The sequence below is a fragment of the Mirounga angustirostris genome, unplaced genomic scaffold, assembly GCF_029215605.1.
Source record: "Mirounga angustirostris isolate CCGP_5_RB_7025 unplaced genomic scaffold, mMirAng1.0.hap1 SCAF_1, whole genome shotgun sequence".
Taxonomy (NCBI): domain Eukaryota; kingdom Metazoa; phylum Chordata; class Mammalia; order Carnivora; family Phocidae; genus Mirounga; species Mirounga angustirostris.
This window is the reverse complement of record NW_026991709.1, coordinates 44,653,615-44,674,564: the sequence shown is the minus strand read 5'-3', so window position 1 is coordinate 44,674,564 and position 20,950 is coordinate 44,653,615. Positions and strand designations below refer to the sequence as shown.

The 20,950-nt window shown below is 34.9% G+C and overlaps 1 protein-coding gene across 1 annotated transcript in view; it reads right to left on the bottom strand.

Annotated features, from left to right (window-relative positions):
* Window positions 1–20,950, bottom strand: part of EPHA6 (EPH receptor A6) — an 833,569-nt gene that overhangs the window by 289,656 nt on the left and 522,963 nt on the right. The window contains exon 6 of the mRNA XM_064580423.1: window positions 20,307–20,431. Within this exon, the coding sequence (XP_064436493.1) occupies window positions 20,307–20,431 (125 nt within the window). The remainder of the gene's footprint in view (window positions 1–20,306; window positions 20,432–20,950) is intronic.

Genomic DNA, 20,950 nt, shown 5'->3' with positions numbered 1-20,950 from the left:
CTTTCCCTTTTCTTTTCTTCTGCTAAATTCATAAGTAGAATACTTAGCTCATTAATTTTTGGAATTTATTACTTTATAATATAGACACTTGTTATGAATTTCCATTTCTGAACTGCTTATACAACATGGCATGCTTTTTGTTATGTAGTATTTTTATTACCATTCCATTAGAAGTACTTTAATTTCCTTTATCATTTCTTCTTTGACCCATGAATGCTATCTTTACCCAATATTTGAGTTCCTTCTCAAAATATTATTTTATACATTCAATGTTTGTTCAGATTTATGTGTATATTTACTATTTAATTTATTCATTTTTGGCTTCTTATATTCTCCTTTTGGAATAATTTTCCTTCTTACTGAAGCCATCCTTCAGGAGTTCCTACATGGTAGGTCTTTTGATGACAAACTCTGTTTATCTCTAAATGTCTTTATTTTATCCTTGTTCACAGATGATTCTGGGTTGATGAATGGTCTCTATCAAAAATTTGAAGGTAATATTCTTCAATCTTCTGCCTTCTGTTGTGCTAAGAAGTCTGCTTTAATTCTAATTGTCATTCCTTTGTCAACAGAATGACAAGTAAGTCTCACTAATTTAAAAATTGTCCTCTTTGTCTATTTCTTTATATTCTGCATTTCTACTAAAAAGTTTCTAACTCTAACATGAGTTATTTTTCCTATTTTAAATATGTTATACTTTGTGGATTCATTGGTTCTAGAAAATTTATAGTCGTTATGCATGTAAGTATTGCATGCTCTCCATTCCTTTTGTTTTTTCTTTCTTAGAATCCAGTTTAGTGTATATTTGATTTTGTTATTCTATTTTTCACAACTCTTTATTCTTCTTTTATAAAATTTCCTTTAACTTGTCTCTTTGGGCTGAGTTCTGGGCAACATTTTCAGATATATCTTCAAGTTTACTAAATGTCTCCTCTTATTATTGCTTATAATATATGTATACATACATTTTATATATGTATACATATATACATATACACCTTATATACATAGACATATATATAATTTATATATAAATGAATAAATATTTAATCCATTGGTTGCATGTCTTCTTACAATAATCACATATTTTCATTTTATAAGTTCCTTTTTCTCCTAATCTGCCTATTCTTCTCGTCTCTCTCTCATTTTCATGATTGCATTTTTTTTTTAACATTCTATATATAACTGTTCTATGTATGATTCTTTAACCTATTTAGTCCATGGGATTCTAAATCTGTCGCTGACTGTTTCTGATGACTCATTCATGTCTTCTTGCTTTCTCTTGTGCTTGGTGTTCTTTGATTATGATATTATTGCCTCATCATAATCTGTGGTGTCATTGAGTCCTACACATTTTCTCCAGAGAGGATTTACTTGTATGTCTGTGAGTAGCAGGGGGCTGCTGATGAAATGGTGCCACTTCAATTTTCCTTGAGCATCTTGGGTCAGCACAGGAAACCCAGGATGAGTTCTCCCTCCTAGCTGGTGGCCTAATACTCTAATTTTTATAATGGTGCTTTCGGGATACTGAGAAAACTGCTCTCTGAGAAAGCCCATCATACCAGACTGACAGTGTGTTTCTCTTCCACTCTCAGACTATTATTATTTTGGACAGGCAAAACAAATACTTGAATTTTTCCTTTAGCTTTTGTGAGACCAAAATAACCATCGAGAGTAGGCTTTATATATACCTATTTATTTTGCCAAGGAAGAGTCTTTAGGAATACCTCAGTCTGCCATCATTCTAGAAAAAATCTAGTAAGTCACTTTCTCCCAAGACTAAGTGACATAGAGCCTTTTTTCAATAGAAACCCCAAAAACATAGGAGAAGAGAAAGTGGAAGTTTAGGGGTAACAAATCATTCATTCATACAATCACCTATTTCTCAATTTTTATTGAATTATTACATTATATCTGGCCAAGTAATAAATGCTGGAGATGCAAAGCTGCACCACACATGATTTTAAGATGACTCACAATCTAGCATGTGAGGACAAGCACGGTCACAGAAAGGTCTGCAGTAACTTGCAATTCCCTTCTGTCCCTGCAAAAATCTTCTTTACTTTTCAATTGACACATATGTTTAAAATGAAATAAAATTGGAATGAAGGATATACAGGAACTATAATTGTTTTTAAGATACACATCTGATCAAAGATCTACATCTTCTGAAATATTTTCTACTTTGAAACAATGCAATATTTTGCTTAGATTCATCCCAAACTAAATATTTTGGGAAATATAATTTATGAATCAAATGTACTATTCTGATTGCAAACATTTTAAAGAAAGACATTTATAAACACCTTTCTTGATTTGGACATTTAAAAAGGCAATTAAGTGGATGAGAGGTATAAAATTAATTAATTTCCTGAGTGATGGATTGGGTAAAAATAATTGAAAGTTTAATGAAAGACATAAAGATATTCTATAATCGTGAAAGACATGACATTTCTAATGACAGTTAATTATATCTTAAGCATATTTAACCAAATATAATAAAGCACTACTTAAAATATTTAATATCATCCTTAACCTGAATCTGCGGTGCTAAATAGCATCACATGTCAATGTTCGATAGATATTTGTTGAATGAGGGAAGGAAGGTAGAAAGAAAGGAAGAAGAGGGCAGGGGGCTTCTGCACTGTTGCAGCCTGTCTCCTATTCCGCCTTACTGTATTCAAGCTCAGTACATTATCTCTTCCTTGAACCTGACAACTTCTTGGGTTTCTTTTCATTCCTGGGTTTTCACAAAAGTGTTCTCTTTGCCTAGAAGGCTTTTGTCTTCCCATTTTGCCACAGTTGTTAATATTAAATGTCTCCCCATTGTGGGCTGGTACCTAAGCCAAAAATGAAAATATTTTATCTCTTTAATTATTTAAAGTTGTATCCACAAAGGATTTTTATTACAGAAATTCACTTAACTCTAAATTCTAATGTAACTTTGGTTGCAAAAGAGTCTTGGATTTAATATTCAGGGTACAGCATGGTGTGAAAGAAGAAATTCTGGATTTGCTGTTAGGTAGCAAAAATGTGTAGCTCAGGGGCATAAAATATATTTTTGTTTCTTCTTTCCATTTCTATCTTTGTTCTTTGCTTTGTCCTATATTAAAACAAAATATTAATACAAGGTAAAATGTTCATTTGTAAGAATAAAAAAGGAGTGGGTTTTTTTTTTTTACAGATTTTATTTATTTATTTGAGAGAGAGAAAATGAGAGACAGAGAGCACGAGAGGGAAGAGGGTCAGAGGGAGAAGCAGACCCCCCGCTGAGCAGGGAGCCTGATGTGGGACTTGATCCCGGGACTCCAGGATCATGACCTGAGCTGAATGCAGTCGCTTAACCAACTGAGCCACCCAGGTGCCCCAGGGAGTGGGTATTTTTGATTTCTATATTCTGCAGATTACAATACTTGGGCCAAAAATTGGGTTCACAAGTTCTGGCAATTAAGTGAAATTGAGAAATATATTTTATTTTTGGCAATAAACTATATAACACTGAAGTTAGAAAATTATATTTTTCCTCAAGTATTACTCAAGTAGAAAAATACAAGTGCTTTTAAAAATAAAGGCTATTGGGCGCCTGGGTGGCTCAGTTGGTTGAGCGACTGCCTTCGGCTCGGGTCATGATCCTGGAGTCCCTGGATCGAGTCCCGCATCGGGCTCCCTGCTCAGCAGGGGGTCTGCTTCTCCCTCTGACCCTCCCCCATCTCATGCTCTCTCTCTCTCTCTCATTCTCTCTCTCAAATAAATAAATAAATAAAATCTTTAAAAAAAATAAAAATAAAGGCTATTGAATAAATCAGTAGACAATAATGTCAACCAATGTTGTTTTGAAGGCAGAATATGGGCTTATATATTGCGTTGCAGATACTTTGTTTCTGATCATCTAATTTAACAAAGGATAGATATCAGAGACTGTATATGAATGTGTTTTGAAATGTCTTTTTGTGGTCTACTACAAATAAACACCTTAAATGAATTTCCTACAAGTCCCAGATCTTACTCAACCGGAAGACCACATCCTCAATAAGTTCATCTAATAAAACAAACAAACAAAAAATACTTCCTGTCTATAGCCTTTGTTAAAAAACATGGTAGGGTTTGTAATTAAAAGATGTGTATGATCAAGTGGGTGACCATTACAGAGGAATGAGTTCAAGTTTCTTTGGCCCTTTTACAAAGACATATCCTGATCTCAACATGTATCATGCCTGGGATATATTTTATATCATTTTATACAGTTTGTCTTATTTCAAATTGTGCCTTCAGTTTTATTTTCTTCTAGAAAATTTTATGAACTTCAAGGTGTCGAAGAATAGACCAGACAGAATTACATACAACACACCAGTCACATCGGGAGACTAATTAATATTGGATGATGGTAATGGCACACTCTGGGCTGATGCTGAGGGAAGTAGAATGTGACTAGTTAAAAACAAAGGAGTTGATAAACACTGACACACAAAAAAACAGGTTATCCTTAGATTACAGATAACTACTCCTAATGACTATTTTAACTATTTTTTCCTGTAACTTTTCAGTGACAGTAACATCATCATACATTGTTTGCTTCATTTTATGAGAACCGATGTTCGCATGACAAGCAGTGTTAATTGGAGAGGGTTCTGAATCACCTTTTTTAGAGCAAAGCCGCCTGGCTTACTGCTTTCCCCAGAGTGACTCTTCTGTTCTGCAAGAAAGACAATCAGGAAATGCTCTCCAGGCCATTTTAATATGAAATACCAAAGCTTAGAAATCCCCTGTAAATAATTGAAGGCAACCATTAGGAGTAGAGCCAACCATTCTCTTAATGGAGAGGTCATGAGGGACAATACGCAGAGAACCTCTCTGAAAAGTCCAAGGAACATTCGGTGGTTTATAATTGATTTTTCTGGGCAGATTTCCTTTTTTCAAATAGTAATTATATCAGTGTCATTAATAATGGCTGTTGCAAGGGGCCTTGCTTTATTCTCCAAGGAAAAAATTATATCTGGTCAGAGAAGCCTCATAATTATTTCTACTTATTTGAAGCAGATAACAGACTTAGGTTTTTTTCCCTCTCATTTGAGATTCTAAGACACTTAAGCTTTCCCCTGAGGAATCAGGATAATAATAGCAGAGCCGGGAAATGAAGCAGCTTACTACACATTGCTTACTATGCGGGGATAAGCTAAAAGAGTTTTGCTGTAATAGTTTAACTTCCAGAGCACTTTTGTAGTAATTATTTTTTTTTCTAAATTTTAAAGGTCTGATGCATTTCTTGAGGATGTTAAGTATCTTTCTAAATTAAGAAAGTAAGGCATTTTCTCAAATAAAATTTCTTTGTGAAGAGATGTACTGATTAACAATTAGAAAAGAGCCAAATATCAGAGGTTAGAGGATTGGCTGAAGCAGAGAAATGCTGTTTTTAGCCTTGCCTTTATTAAGATATTTATTTGAATATATCAGGTAATACAAATCTTGGGAAATGACCTTTCTTGATTTAATTTTTTATTTACACAAACACACATACACACACACGTACACACGTACACACACACACACAAACACCATTATTCATGCAGCTTTTTTGTCCAGTTTTTTCCACACTATGAGTGGATCTATTAATCTTCCTATGGCTTCTTATAAAACTATGTGGCACCGCACTTGATATATTTTTTGATATTTTAATTAATACTTATTTGGGAAAAAGTTCAATTTTTTTTTTAGTGACCTGAGAAGGTACTGTGTTGGTTCATAAAATCAAGTTTAGAAATCTCTTTCATAAACTAAATTTTTAGTTATTTACAAAACATTAACTACTTTCCTGTATATCTTTACTATCCAGGAGTATTTATATAGTGAGAGAAAACTTCTGTTGTTTCTAAGGGCAGCCTTATCCTTTTGTAAGGCCAGGGGAATTGTGCTTTCATGGGATCTGGTCTACTTGAACTATCAGAAATTGTTAAGGTCTTGCAAGAGTCAAAGCACCATATATCCTTAATTATAGCTGAATATAAGGCCAAAGGTATAAATTTTTCTGCTTAAGCTTCATCATGAGGATTAAGAATGGGTTTGTTTACTTGGAAATGTAGTTAGGTTTTTTATTTTACTTTTATTTTAGAGATAAAAAAATAACTACATGGGATATTTAAATGACATGACTGACTTATTTGAAAAAAAAAAGAGATCTGTTATATGTATGAAGTTGGGCTTTTATATGTTTAATTTTGGACAGCATAGTATAATCTTCTAAGAAAAATTTAAAAAATGAAATGGCCATATCATTGATCTAGAGTATGTTTTAATTAATTATTTATTTATTTATTTATTTTCCTTGATAATCTTTTTCATAATTTTCATGGTTGTTCTTATTCTATTTTATTATGTATGTTAATCACCATACATCACATCATTAGTTTTTGATGTAGTGTTCCGTGATTCATTGTTTGCATATAACACCCAGGACTCCATTCAGTACGTGACCTCTTTAATACCCATCACCAGGCTAACCCATCCCCCCACCCCCCTCCCCTCTAGAACCCTCAGTTTGTTTCTCAGAGTCCACAGTCTCTCATGGTTTATTTCCCCCTCCAAATCCACCCCCCAAAGACATGGTGTTTCAGAATAGTTACATAGCATTTCTTCACAGACAATTTTCTGTCGAAGCCAAATTAAAGCACCACAGATCCTTCCGAGGAGACCGATACAGTGGCCAACTTCTAAGATTCACCCTAACAATCCCCCTCTTCTAGTGTTTATACCATTATGCACTCCCCTCCCATATTTTACCAGGGTTGGTCTGTATGACCAATAGAATATGACAGAGGAGATAGTAACTGCTAAAATTAGATTATAAAAGATATTGCCTCTTTTTTACATGTGATCAAGCCCACCTGATGAGCAGCTGAAGTTTCCTCTCACATGAATGAGCTTGAGGAAAGTTTCCCTAGCCTCTGTTTCAGCTGACTGCAGCCCAAAATAGCTTGACTACAACCCCATGGAAGACATTGAGCCAGAACCATGCAGCTGAGCCACTCCTGGATTTCTGATTCTTGGATACTTTGTGAATAATACATATTCATTATTGTAAGCTGCTAAGCATTTAGCTAATTTGTTATATAGTAACAGAAAACTAATACAGTTGATCTTTAGATGAGGTTAATGTTCAGTATCTTTTCCTACAAGGGTAACCTATTAAATAACATCTTCCAAATGGTGGTGCTTTCTGAAACAATATGGAATATTAGAAGAGAGCTGGCCTTGCATTCAGGATACCTGTATTGTGGTCTTGGATGTCACAGAAGCCACAGTTATTCTGGGTCTAGCATGCTAATATACGTCAGAGTTAGATTTAATTTGCCCTAATGACCATTCATATTTTTAAATTCTATAATTCTAAGAGGATTTTTATGCTTTCAGTTTGGAAATCCCTTTGCAAATGAAATCTTTATTTACCATAATATTGCCTACTTTTTGATATATACCTATTTTCATAAGTGATTAATAAAAAGAGAAGACGCTATTGCAAGGATGGTAGATGAGGTAAAGAGAATGTTTGGTTGCCACGTATCCTCTGCATAATCTACTTTGGCCTTTACGGAGTAAGAAGAAAGACAAAGAAGAAATGAGAACCATGAGGGAAGACATGAAAAGGTAGACACGTTAGAGTAATTTACCCCAACTAGATAGTAGAAATAATAAAATCTGCCAAAATAAGTAGAATATCATGTTTAAAGGATAGTTCTCATATATAAAAAACTTGCTTAAACAGAAGAGCAAGAATCCTGTATCAAAATATAGCCTAAGTTGTCATTTACTTATTTAATATATATTTGGAAAGCATAATCATAATACAACTATTTTTCTATGTTTCTGGCCATACTACTATACATTTATATCTAATTTGTAAGACAAAAATTTATGTTTCTTATTTAATGTCAAATGTTTTACAGTTCAAGAAGTGTAAATTCACGTGTTAAGAAACTGATTTTGTTGGGCGCCTGGGTGGCTCAGTTGTTAAGCTTCTGCCTTCGGCTCAGGTCATAATCCCAGGGTCCTGGGATCGAGCCCCGCATCGGGCTCCCTGCTCAGCGGGAAGCCTGCTTCTCCCTCTCCCACTCCCCCTGCTTGTGTTCCCTCTCTCGCTGTGTCTCTCTCTGTCAAATAAATAAATAAAATCTTAACTGATTTTGTGATTTCCAAATTAAAATGTTATCATATGCTTATACTAAAACTTCTTCAGTGACAATACAATAATATTATGGGATAGTATCAACTGGTTAACATTAATGTGGATGATATTTTTTAAATGTAGGAACTGGTTCTGCTCTGTAGTTTACTACATAGTGTAATAGCTACAGTCTTTATACCTGTTTGGCTCATTACCATATCATCTTTAGAACAGAATAATCCTTTTGGTGCTGTTTGGATAAGATGTCATTCTGTTTGGGTAACAAATATTTAAAGGATCTTAGTGCAGGGACTGAAACCATTTACAACCCAAACTTGTACTAATATTTTAACTAATACCAATTTTAGTATGGTAAATGTATTGAATGCCTATTCTTTCCAAGTTTATATTTATATAAATATTTATATTTAAAAGTATTGTTTAGGGGCACCTGGGTGGCTCAGTCCTTAAGCGTCTGCCTTCGGCTCAGGTCATGATCCCAGGGTCCTGGGATCGAGCCCCGCATCGGGCTCCCTGCTCCGCGGGAAGCCTGTTTCTCCCTCTCCCTCTCCCCCTGCTTGTGATCCTGCTCTCACTGTGTCTCTCTCTGTCAGATAAATAAATAAAATCTTTAAAAAAAAAAAAAGTATTGTTTAATCTATTCTTCATAATAGCTTATTTGGTGTTATCATTTCTCTCCTAACAGATGAGGAAATTCAAGTTTAGGGAAATAATAATTGCTATGGTCATTCAGTTAATTAGTGTCAAAACCTGAATTCTAGCACAGGTCTGTCAAAATCCACTATGACTAGAGTATTACTTCCTTTGATTGTCAAGGAGCTGAAAGGGAGTTTTAAAAGAATATCATAAGGCCATTTTCAATTTGGCTGAGGGAAATTGAGAAGTTTAAGGGCTTGTCCAAGGTCTGCAACTAGTTAGAGGCAGAGTTGATAGAACTACCCCGTTCAGTTTCATTTCAATTGCTTTATGATTTTAAATTATAGTACACTTTTGTTCTTACGGGTCAGATATTTTATTTCACAAATATCAGGATGAACTGACCAAAGAGACACCAAAAATTAAATAAGGAATAGAAGAAAAATAAAATAAACAATACTTTAGTCACTTTTAATGTTTTATCAATAGCTAAATATATTTTTATTACAGTTTCTTACTAAGTGGCCAGTTGGAGGCTAAAATCTAAGCTGTATTCCAGAAGTAGGTAAGTGTCTCTCCTTAGCCAACAGCTAATTAACGTGTCTTGAAATGAGTTAGTATAGGTAGTGTATTCAGTAAATGTTAGTATTATTTTTGTTTTGTTTTTTTCATAATCTAATTTAGTTATTAACTCCAAGACTTTGTTCTCTACCTTCAGTCAAGATTGTAAAATTAGTTTCAAGAATCAGAAATGTGCAAACATCTTACCTTCCAACTCCTTTTTATTTTTCTAATTTATCCAACTGAAATCAAAAGTTGGTCTTGCAGTAAATAAAGGCTGGTTTCCTAACTCTGGATACACTACAAATCTTGAACGTTAGACTTCCCCTCTGGCAGTAAAAAATCTGCAAATCAAGTCAGGCAGCAGAGGCACAGAGCAACTCATGTATTTCTTATGGAAAATTTTTATAAAAAGGTTGAATTTTCTTTATAATATTACAATATTTTGAAATCTACAGAGCCTAATAAAAACGGTGCTTAAAAATGCACAGTTTATAGGGAGGTGGGGAATGGGTTGGCCTGGTGATGGGTATTAAAGAGGGCACGTATTGAATGGAGCACTGGGTGTTATACACAAACAATGAGTCATGGAACACTACATCAAAAACTAATGATGTAATGTATGGTGATTAACATAACATAATAAAATTAAAAAAAAAAAAAACATGGGGCGCCTGGGTGGCTTAGTCGTTAAGCGTCTGCCTTCGGCTCAGGTCATGATCCCAGGGTCCTGGGATCGAGCCCCGCATTGGGCTCCCTGCTCAGCGGGAAGCCTGCTTCTCCCTCTCCCACTCCCCCTGCTTGTGTTCCCTCTCTCGCTGTGTCTCTCTCTGTCAAATAAATAAATAAAATCTTTAAAAAAATAAAAAATTAAAATTAAAAAAACCAAAAAAAACTAATGATGTAATGTATGGTGATTAACATAACATAATAAAATAAAATTTAAAAAAATGCACAGTTTAAAAACACATACACACCTTTCACAAGAGTATTTATTGAAGTAAGCTATTTTTGAGAGGAAAGCCCCCCCAGTTCCTGATTGGCTACCAAGAAAAGTTACTATTCTGCCTTACCCTCTGAATGGTCCATATTTCCTCTAGAAGTCGCCCTAAATAAATCCCTCAAGGAAAACGGAGCCAAACAATGCATTCTGTAAATTGCTACCCCATCTTTTATGGGAAATAGCTCAAGATAACTTCACATGATCCTTCATATAATTACAGGTTTCAAAATCCTCAGAAGAAATAAATGCATCTATGTTCAATGGGTAGATTTTCTTATTACGTGCTGGATGAAAGAGAGTAGCAGTAGAATATCAGAAGAGAAAGGGTAAACTTATGAATTGGTAATTATGTTTGTACTTCTGGTCCCACACTGTAATTGTTTAAAGAACAGGCAAAAAATATGGTTGTATTTCCTTAACTGCATTTAAAATAAGCAAATCTTACATTCCTCCCCAGGGAATATGATTCAGTCAACATTTTAATAAGGCCAGTGATCAAGGAAAAACTTGCTAAGGGTTAGATAACACAATATAATTGCAGCTCTTAGCTTGAAATTTATATTAGAAAATCTGGCAAGATTTACCTACAGGCATTATATAGTAGTATTTAATCTTTCATCATTTTAGGATGGAAAGTTAGATGTCCGACTTGTATATTTAACTTTCAAAAGTAGCAACATTATATTTACATTTTCCACTAATGGAAGATTAGTTCTTTGAAGGCTAAATGCAATATGAATTCAAGACGACATTACATTAGAAAAATTGGTGTTTGTCAGTGAGATTTTTGTCTGATTTTCACCAAACTAGATCAGAAATTTAGAGGAAGTTTGAATTTGTGTCCTTGTTATTCCTCAGAAGGGATTTTCTGAAGGAATGAAAATATAATAGAAAAATACTATTTTTGCATACTCCAAGACTACACTGTTTTTTGGTAGGCATCAGCCCAAATATTTTATCCAGAATAGTTTCTAGCATTCCTTCCCCCACCTTACCCCTCTGCCCCGCCAACTCAAAGAGACATTTGTGATCCTCTGATAATTTGATATTGTGGTGGGTTCTATAACCTCTACTTTAAGCCGTATGTTATACTGCATTATTTCTTCCCTTTTAATAATTTTTAAGAGGAGGTGGAAATTTATGTAATTAATCATTTTTAAATAGTCATATTTTTCTCTTAGAAATTCAAAACTTGATTGTAAAATATATAGATGTATATGTTGTTGAAGAGATTGGATGATTCTTTCATGCTTCAAGTTTTTACATACTTTTCTGTAATTTTTAAAATATTTCATGTTTTCATTGGAAACATGAAATCTCTCATTCTTTCATTACTCTTATTTGATTATCTACTATCACCTTGCATAGCAAAGCAAGACACACTAAAAATAATAAGCTTATGTAATCATGGGATTTCAGAATTGGAAAACAACTTAGTTTACCCTAGCCTCATCAAAAAAGAAAGACATGAAATTCAGGAAAGTGATGAGGAAGTAGTTTAAGAAAAGGATGACCAGGAATATCAAAGCAACTGACTCTGACTTTAGGATGCGAAATCAAATTAAAATGTTGTGGAACTTAGAGCTGGTTGAAATGTAACACAGCAAGTTGGCAGAAGAGTGGTTAATCAATGTGTAGCCTTACCTATTAGCACAAAGAACATCAGGCTGCTTTTGCACTTCTGGTGACTGCATTTAGCCGAAAGAATCCCAGGCCCTTTGAGCATGATGGAGGGAGTATTGTTTTACTTTTCTTGGAAACAGAACATACATTTTTGACACTCATTATGTTTATCACCTTCATTTCAGTCTATATATTGAGGTATATTCTAAAGTTTTGAATGGAGTATAGTTAAGAGTACGTAGTTCTCCCCACTTAATCTTTTCCCTTTTTTGGATGTACCAAAACTTTCACATACTAAACCTGGCTTCTATCATTTCAAATGAATCCGTTTTTCAAAGCAAACAAAGGATAAAGATGGTATAACTCTTAGGAAGATGGAGAGAATGAAAAGCTAGAATAGTTAGTAGACACTTGTAATTTCCATGTGCATACAGACTCTGTGCTTGATGGAATAGTGTCCATATCTTTTAAATTTCTATTTTGATATGTGAAAACCATACAGATGCTGCTTTTGAGGCAGTGCTGGCACTAGTTCCAGGCTTGCTCTCATGAGAATCTCTGCTCCAGGCACCATGGCACTCCCTGGGCTCACTAAACTAGACAGGCTTCTAGGCAGTGTGGTGTTTGCTGCACAACATGGAAATTGGCCATGGAATTTCCATAATGAGTGTTTGTATCAGTAAATTCCCTTGTTGTCCATTTTCTATCAGGTAATGTTGTTTTAATTAGTACCAAATGCTCATACCCAATTTCTCTGTGGTGGACATCACAACAAATAAGGATTATGAAAAAGAAAGGGAAAAAAAGAACACAACACTTTCTTTAACAGCTCAGGGATTTGCTGATTTTCATTAGAAGCACTCAATTGCATCTGAAACTGACTTGGTCCTTTATTTGCTGCATTTTGCTTCAAACTGATATTTTAGGTTCTTTTTTTTTTAAAGATTTTATTTATTTATTTGAGACAGAGAGAATGAGAGAGACAGAGAGCACATGAGAGGGGGTACGGTCAGAGGGAGAAGCAGGCTCCCTGCCGAGCAGGGAGCCCGATGCGGGACTCGATCCCGGGACTCCAGGATCATGACCTGAGCCGAAGGCAGTCGCTTAACCAACTGAGCCACCCAGGTGCCCAGATATTTTAGGTTCTAATACATAACGCATCGTATAGCGTCTACAGAGGTCTTAGCCAGTTAAAGATGGTGCAGTGTTTAAGTTCATGAGTATGTTTAAAGGGTTGTGATTATTTTCCCTCCCTACACTGGATAAAGTGAGGTAACAGAGAATCAGGGCCTCTGAAGACTTAAATTCAAAGTTTGGTCCTAGGAACAGCACTGCTAGCTTTCCCTGGGAAACTGTTCTCAATGTAAATCCTTATCCATGCTGCCAACTCACTTCTAGTCAACTGAATCATTGTCCACATTTCAAAAAGTTCCTCGTGTACTTCGGTTGATCCTTACGCCCCCCTCAATCCCACTTTCCTTAGTTCCTGTGTAATAGCCACACTTAGGTTTACACACAAGTTTACATTTAGATTGCAAAATGTACAGTTGGAGGCACCTGGGTGGCTCAGTAGGTTAAGCACCTGCCTTCCACTCAGGTCATGATCCCAGCGTTCTGGGATCGAGCCCCACCTACGGCTTTCCACTCAATGAGGAGTCTGCTTCTCCCTCTGCCCCTCCCCTCTGCTCGTGCTTTCTCTCTCTCACTCTGCACTCTCTCTCTCTCAAATAAATAAATAAAATCTTAAAAAAATGTACAAGTTAGAGATGGCCACAGGGGAAAGAGGGTGCAAAGAACGAAGGTGATAGGTTTCTGTACCTAAAGAGTGGATGGAGGTAAGAGTAGCATTCATGGAAGTGAAGAGAAAGTTCTCTTCTTCCCTTGGGCAATCACCAAAGTGAAGGGAATGCAACAAAAGAAAATGAAGAATGTACATTGAACATTTTTTTTAAAAAGGAAGGTTTTTTTTTTTTCTTTTTTCAGTTGATTATTTCTTCAATAATTTCTTCATATAATTTTAATCAAAAAAGATGCAGATTTACTGATTATATATCTTTAGAAAAAAAAGCAATATTTATTGAATTATTATCTTGGGGAAAACTATCTTGAGAAAGTAGACTAAGAGAGGAGGGGAGAAAGAAAGAGGCTTGTATAAAGTTTGGTACTGAGAAGTATATGACTTCATAAAGGATACCATGAATGTAAACTTCTCTCAAAAGAGGCTACCTTAAATCACCTCTGGGAGATGAAAATATTTCACATAATTAAAAATTTCCTACAAATCTCCTCACCTTTTTTTTTAAACAATACACTGTTCTCATGACATGAAATTATATAATTTTATACAAAACTAATAGGTACTTTATTGGTAAACTAGGTGAAACAAAGGCAGATACAGTAATTGAGTATTTTACATAGATAATATTGACCATGTAGACAAAAGAAATGCTTCCTTTCTCATGATGAGCTCTCTTGAACAAAAATCTAAAAACTGCTGACTCTGGTAAAAATTAATAAGAGAACTTTTAAGGAAAAGACTTTACCAGTCACAGTGTCTTTAAATACTGGATATAAGAATAATGAACTGTTATGTGGGATTCATGTTTGCAAAATCAGATACCAGTTGGTAATTAGTGGAGTTGTACAGCACCCTGATGAAATAGGTATGTTTTATCGCTGCCATTTTACAGACGCAAAATGGGCATTGGAAAGTAATGAAGTGTTTGGCCTCAGGGAACCCAGAAAATTAGCATCAGCAGAAAGCACTGACTTTTTTGAGACATCCAATTGTGATGCAAGTACCAAGGCCAGCATTGACAACCACTTACTGGCTGTGTGATTTTGATGAAGTTACACACCTTTGTTGTGCTTTAGTTCCCTCATCTGTACAATGGGAAGAGGGATAGTATTTATCTCAAAGCGTTGTTATTAAGATTGAATTATTTGATCCATGAAAAACACTTTTTTTTTTTTAAAAGATTTTATTTATTTATTTGAGACAGAGAGCATGAGAGGGAGGAGGGTCAGAGGGAGAAGCAGACTCGCTGCCGAGCAGGGAGCCCGATGTGGGACTCGATCCCAGGACTCCAGGATCATGACCTGAGCCGAAGGCAGTCGCTTAACCAACTGAGCCACCCAGGCGCCCCATGAAAAACACTTTTAAAAGTACCTAGCATGTAACTAGCCAACTATTGTTGTCGGTGAATTATTAACTGTGTGCCTTTCTGGGTGCTGAGGATATGAAAGTAAAGAGGAAATCCCTGCCCTCCTGGACTTACATTCTACTTATTAACAGAACATCCTTTTAGCTGATGGACACATGTGTATGTGTCTTTGTTATGAACAAAGTTCTGGTGTTCTTTCTCTGTTTTTTTTTTTTTTTTTCAATTGCTGGGGTAATTTCACAGTGGCTGGGTGACTTCTCTCAATTTCCTATGAACGAGTTCCGAAGAAAGAGAAGATTTTTACTAATTTATTTAGAATCCGACTGAAAGCAAACAGCGTTTCAGTGTTAGGCACTGACTGAGCGTTGGGTGACAGTGACAAACAAGAAATGGTCTCCTTTCCTCAGGGGCTCACAAACCAGTGAGAGAGTCAGATATACACATAAATGACTCTAATCAAGACTAACTTTGAGGGGTGCCTAGATGGTGCAGTCGGTTAAGCATCTGACTCTTGGTTTTGGCTCAGGTCCTGATCTCAGGGTCATAAGCTCAAACCCCGTGTCTGGCTCAGCACAGAGTCTGCTGTCTGCCCCTCCTGCTTGTGCTCTCTCTCTCTCAAATAAATCTTTAAAAGAAAAAGACTAACTTTGATAAATATAATAAAAGAACAAAGAAGCAGGAGAAAGAAAAATGCCCTGGGCAGAGGACAAAAGGAGAGGAAAAATCAAGAATGAGAACAAAAAGAGTAAAGAGAGAGGGAAGAGTAGAAATAAGGAAAGGGCATGTTTGATATTCAATGGAATTTTAGATATTTTGTGACTGCAAGAGGGTTTGCAAATTTTATAGTTGGAGACACAGGGGGTGGAAGCAGATAATATTTTAGTTTTGCTGAAATAACTTTCTAGGCCCAAGATGAAGTTGCTTCTACCTGGGGTGCCACACCAGCAAACTGAATACGATTTTTGTATCCCTGTAAATTCTGTTTGATCAAAAACACAGTATATCCAGTTAGCCAGTCCCCAAATGCCAAGCCAACTCTACACTTCTTTCCCCCTTCCTTCTCACCCCAAATAAGATTAAATATGTGGCCTCAGCCAGTCAGATATTTTCAATTTTTCTCTTCTTTGTTCTTAGTCTTTAACCTATAAAAGTTTCCTGCCTTCTGCCCCATTTTGCAGTTCTCTGAGACTGTCCACTTCCTGAAGTGTTAAATAAAGCATGTTTGTATCACCTAATTTGTCTTTTTTTTTTTTTTTTTAACAGTTCCCTCATGAGCAGGCTTTACTTTGTTAGTAAGTAAATATGAAAGAGGATTTTTTTGGTAACATACCTGACTTTCTTCATTATTTTAAGTGCCTTTTCATGTTCAAAGTTTATTCACTTGAGTGTAAAAAAATGAAACACTTTTTGAGTATGAAAAAAGTAACTAAGAATTGGGGGGGTATAATTAACTGAACAGACAATATCTAGTTATAATCAACAAGCAATATGTTTTCTTCTCCATACCCTTCTCATCACACACAGAAGACAACATAGGGTCTTAATTTTTATATATAATTATAATGTGAAGAATACTGTTCCCTGTGGTAAAGTACTTTTTTAAATGTGTGTGCATTTAATTTCAGTAGACATAAATGAAAAACTACAGTTATTTGAGTTACGGGATAACATATCTATAAACTGTATGGATGTAATTTTGAAAGAGCTAGAACTAGAGATTATCTTACTAGACCTTTTTTTTTTTTACAGATGAAGAAACAGGACTAAGAAAATTAAGATCTGAGCCAAAATTGAGTTTTTGAACACCCAGGGCAGGGCCTTTTTCTAATACTACATATTCCCTGAAAAAAGGTCACTGCTAACAACAGTATGTTGTTTGACCTCAGATATTTGTGGACACTTCACATTCTAAGCAGCTTAACTTCTTTCCTAATTTACAGAATAATGCTCTTAAGGAGAACATAATAAAACAGCATGAATTCCTGAGAGAATGGTGTAAATATTGATCATTTGTGGGTTAATTATGAGTTAGCAATACAGAGTAACTTTGATTAAAAGGAAATGGAAGGTATAAAATCCCATAAATTAAAGACTGAAGCACCAATATTAAAGACTGAAGAGAACATGAATATTATAATGAGCCTAGGCTTAAAATTCTTTCACAGTTCCCTGAGCACAGAAGTACCTTAGTTAATGGTGCACCACCAGACCCCCTTGGATCACCTTTATCTGCTCCTGCTCCTACCCACCCCCCAATGTTTGTTTTTTTGACTGTAAAGGCTTGTATCTGGCACCTTCTTTATAGACCTAAACGTGGGTTACTAAAGCCACTGCAGAGAACCAGAAGTGCTGCTGACTTTTTTTTTTTTTTTTTTCTGTACACCTCATTAGGACTTGTGGCCAATGATTGCCTGGAGCCAGAGTATGGTAGCTCAGCTCCTTGATCTCCATAGGATGAACTGTGAGATGTAATTTATACTCCAGAGCTCCCGTTGGTCACTCTGAGTTTGACTGGCATTTTCTTCATAGTCCTGCTTCCCCATTCTTTACCGGTTTTCCTAGGAGCTTTCTTAATTAATCACTTGCTTACAAAATCCTGTCTCAGGGTTTGCTTAAGGGCAACTAGACAGAAGACAAAAAGCAAAGCTATTTTGGATCCATCCCTTCATCCATCCATCTGTATTTATCTATGCTTGCTACTTCCCTCTCTCTTCCTTGCCTCCATCCATGTACTTCAGTCCCCCATGCCACTCCCACTCAACAAGCAACATTGGAGACAGCATGGTGTACACTCTGTTCCAGTCCATATTTCTCTATATTTATATAATCATATATACATACACATATAGAGTGGGATATTTGCATTCCAAAATTAGGATCATATATTTGTACATATATTTCTTTGTATCTTGCTTTTCTTACTGAACAGTATTTAGGTTCCTAATAAAGAAGGAAATTAGCATTTTAAGAGTTCTATTGTAAGGTGTTAGTTATAAATTTTATAAAAATATTTTCTTGAAAGCAGAAATCATGTTATAGATGCCTATAGGTAAAATGCACAGTTACAGTATGAAGCCATAGTTGGAAACAGTTTTAATCCTATCAGTCATTTTATGCTCGCTCTGAAAGTTTTGATATTCTAACATCGTTGATTAGTTGCCTATACATTATGTATTTACGTATGAAAAGAATGATTTTTATTTAGTTTGTATACAATCCCCATGCTATTGTATACTGGTTCTATGTTATATGCCAAATATTTCCTTAATTCTTTCTTAAATTAAATGATTTCTAATACTGATTTAGTGTGCTTTTCATCTTTAGGTCTGTTTATAAAATTAATCTTTACAACCTACTTGAAGAGTTGATACCTTCATTTCCCTTTTGTAAATGTGAAGTGTGAAACATAGGGAGATTAACTGAGTTTTCTTGGCCAAAGGCATAATGAGAGTCACAATCAGAACATGAAATAGGCATCCTTGGCTTCCAACTCCAGGTTTACTACATGTGTAGTGACTTCATTAGCAAAACTGCCATTTTCTTACAAAATAGACTCCTTCATAACATTACCTATTTTATCATTAAAACACGGAAATTATGTCAATTACCATCTTTCAGGATATTATTGATTTCTAAAATTTTGATTGGATGAATATGGTTCCCTTTTTACAGAATCTGTATGATTTGTCCTTAATTGGAAATATTGCAAGTTATCTTCATCTTCAAACATACGAAGTATAAATGACTATAAAATGAGAATGATTTTCTGTGTACAAAATACAGCCTTCATAAAACATGGAGGAATATTCTCATTCTGAAAAGTTGCTTATATATGTGCCCATTGCTTTTTTAAATAATGAGAATTTCTGCATACCTAAAGATCTATCTAGACAAGTAGACAGAAAATATGTGTATTTTGTGACAGCGTGCTAGAGGTTGTAACATTTGAAAGGATAGCTCAACAGGATTTCTGGCACATGCTGGCTTGGCTAATGTGCTGAATCTGTAATCCAATTAAAACTCAGTCAATTTCCCCTTTCTTAGACTATGGAGTTATTCCTGTTGGTTCATAATGACAGTTTTCATTGACTACATAATGCTGAAATTACTGGAGTGTCAAAAATGGATACAGGCAGGCTACTGAGTTACCTATCCTATTTCAAACTTATATTTGCTTAGAAGCAATAGAGTAGAAAAAGATAGACTTCCATTTCTGTTCTTGTCTTGTATTTCTTCAGAGGAAATAAAAATTTATTTGTGATGTTCCTTTGCTTCTAGTCAGTTACAGAAATGCAAGAAGTTCCTTCTTACCGTACTATACAACTAGAAATTGTGTATGATTTTTACTTTATTTTTAAAAATTTAATGTTCCCTTTATCAATATTCCAGAGCAGTAGCTGCACAAGGAGACATACCAGACTTGTTATGTGGTCTGTGACAATGTCTACAGGCACAGTATCATAATAGTGAGGAATAAGGGGAAAAAACATAAGGAAGAATGTGGATACAATAAAAATAAGGAAGTATATAATTTGGGGAAAATATAGTAGCTGAGAACGATTTTAAAATGACAAAAATGAAAATTAAAATTAAGTTGATTTATTAACCAGATATATCTTGCTAGCTTCTTAAAAAAGTAAAACAGCTGACCTAAATGTAAAGAAAAATTTTAAACCACCAGCTGTTTCCATTTATCCCTTAAATCATCCTTTCCAAATTATAGTGAACTGTTAACTTTAAACTCATTGGCAAAAAATATGGGTTACACAAACTCTCTCTTTAGGTTAGAGCAATTCCATTTTACCATGTCTTCCGAGTGAACTGTAGAAACAATGTTATGTCAACTAAACTATAAACTAAAGGAGTTACTGCCTCTTACTATATTGGAAAAATCCCTATATTAAGTCATGACAGAAATGAACATCTTGTGTCTTCTACTTTATAATCTGACATAAAACAAAACAAATTAATTAAGAAAGTATAAGCATAATAGTAAATTAGAAAGTTTTCAAAGAAATAGTAGGTATGAAGTTAGGTCAAAGAACAGGTTTTAAAGTAAAATAATATAACAACATGCTCAAAATATACATATATACATATATATGTATATGTAGTTTTTTAGGAAGCTCCAAATAAGACCTACTTTCTCATAGTACTTGATCTCGTAGTCCAGAATGGCTCCATTGGAAAAAGCAGGTGCTTGCCATGATAGGGCAATGCTATTTTGGGATGCCCAGTCCTTCCTTACCACACCTATCAGGGAAGGTGCTGAAAGGAAAGAAAATAACTAAGAATTAATTGTCAGGAATCATTCTCCAGAATCCTTACTTTAATATTTTGTCTTCCAAGGAAAATATAATTCTTGTTGAAGAGGACAGCAATTGTGGATATCAGATTAATAAGAAAGCCTTAGGAGCTACTCTATTTAATCCAAATAAAGTATTAAAATATATTTAGAGACATTACTAGGGAACATAGGAAAAACTCAAATAGTCCAAGAATGAGAGCCAGAACTCATCATCTTAGTCTTTGTTAGTGGAGGACATTTTCCTTTAAACTGGCTTTGGTTTTATGTTATGACATGAAGTACAATACACTTGGATCTTATATTTTATCCAATCTAAGTCTGCTATAGAAAAATACTCTGCAATTACACAATCATTTATAGGCTTTTCTTTCTCCTTAAGACTTAGTACTTTATAAAGTCTTAGTACTTTATAAAAGTTTAAATCACAAACTTCTTAACTATAAATTATTGCATATCAACATGAGAATTATTTCTTTTGC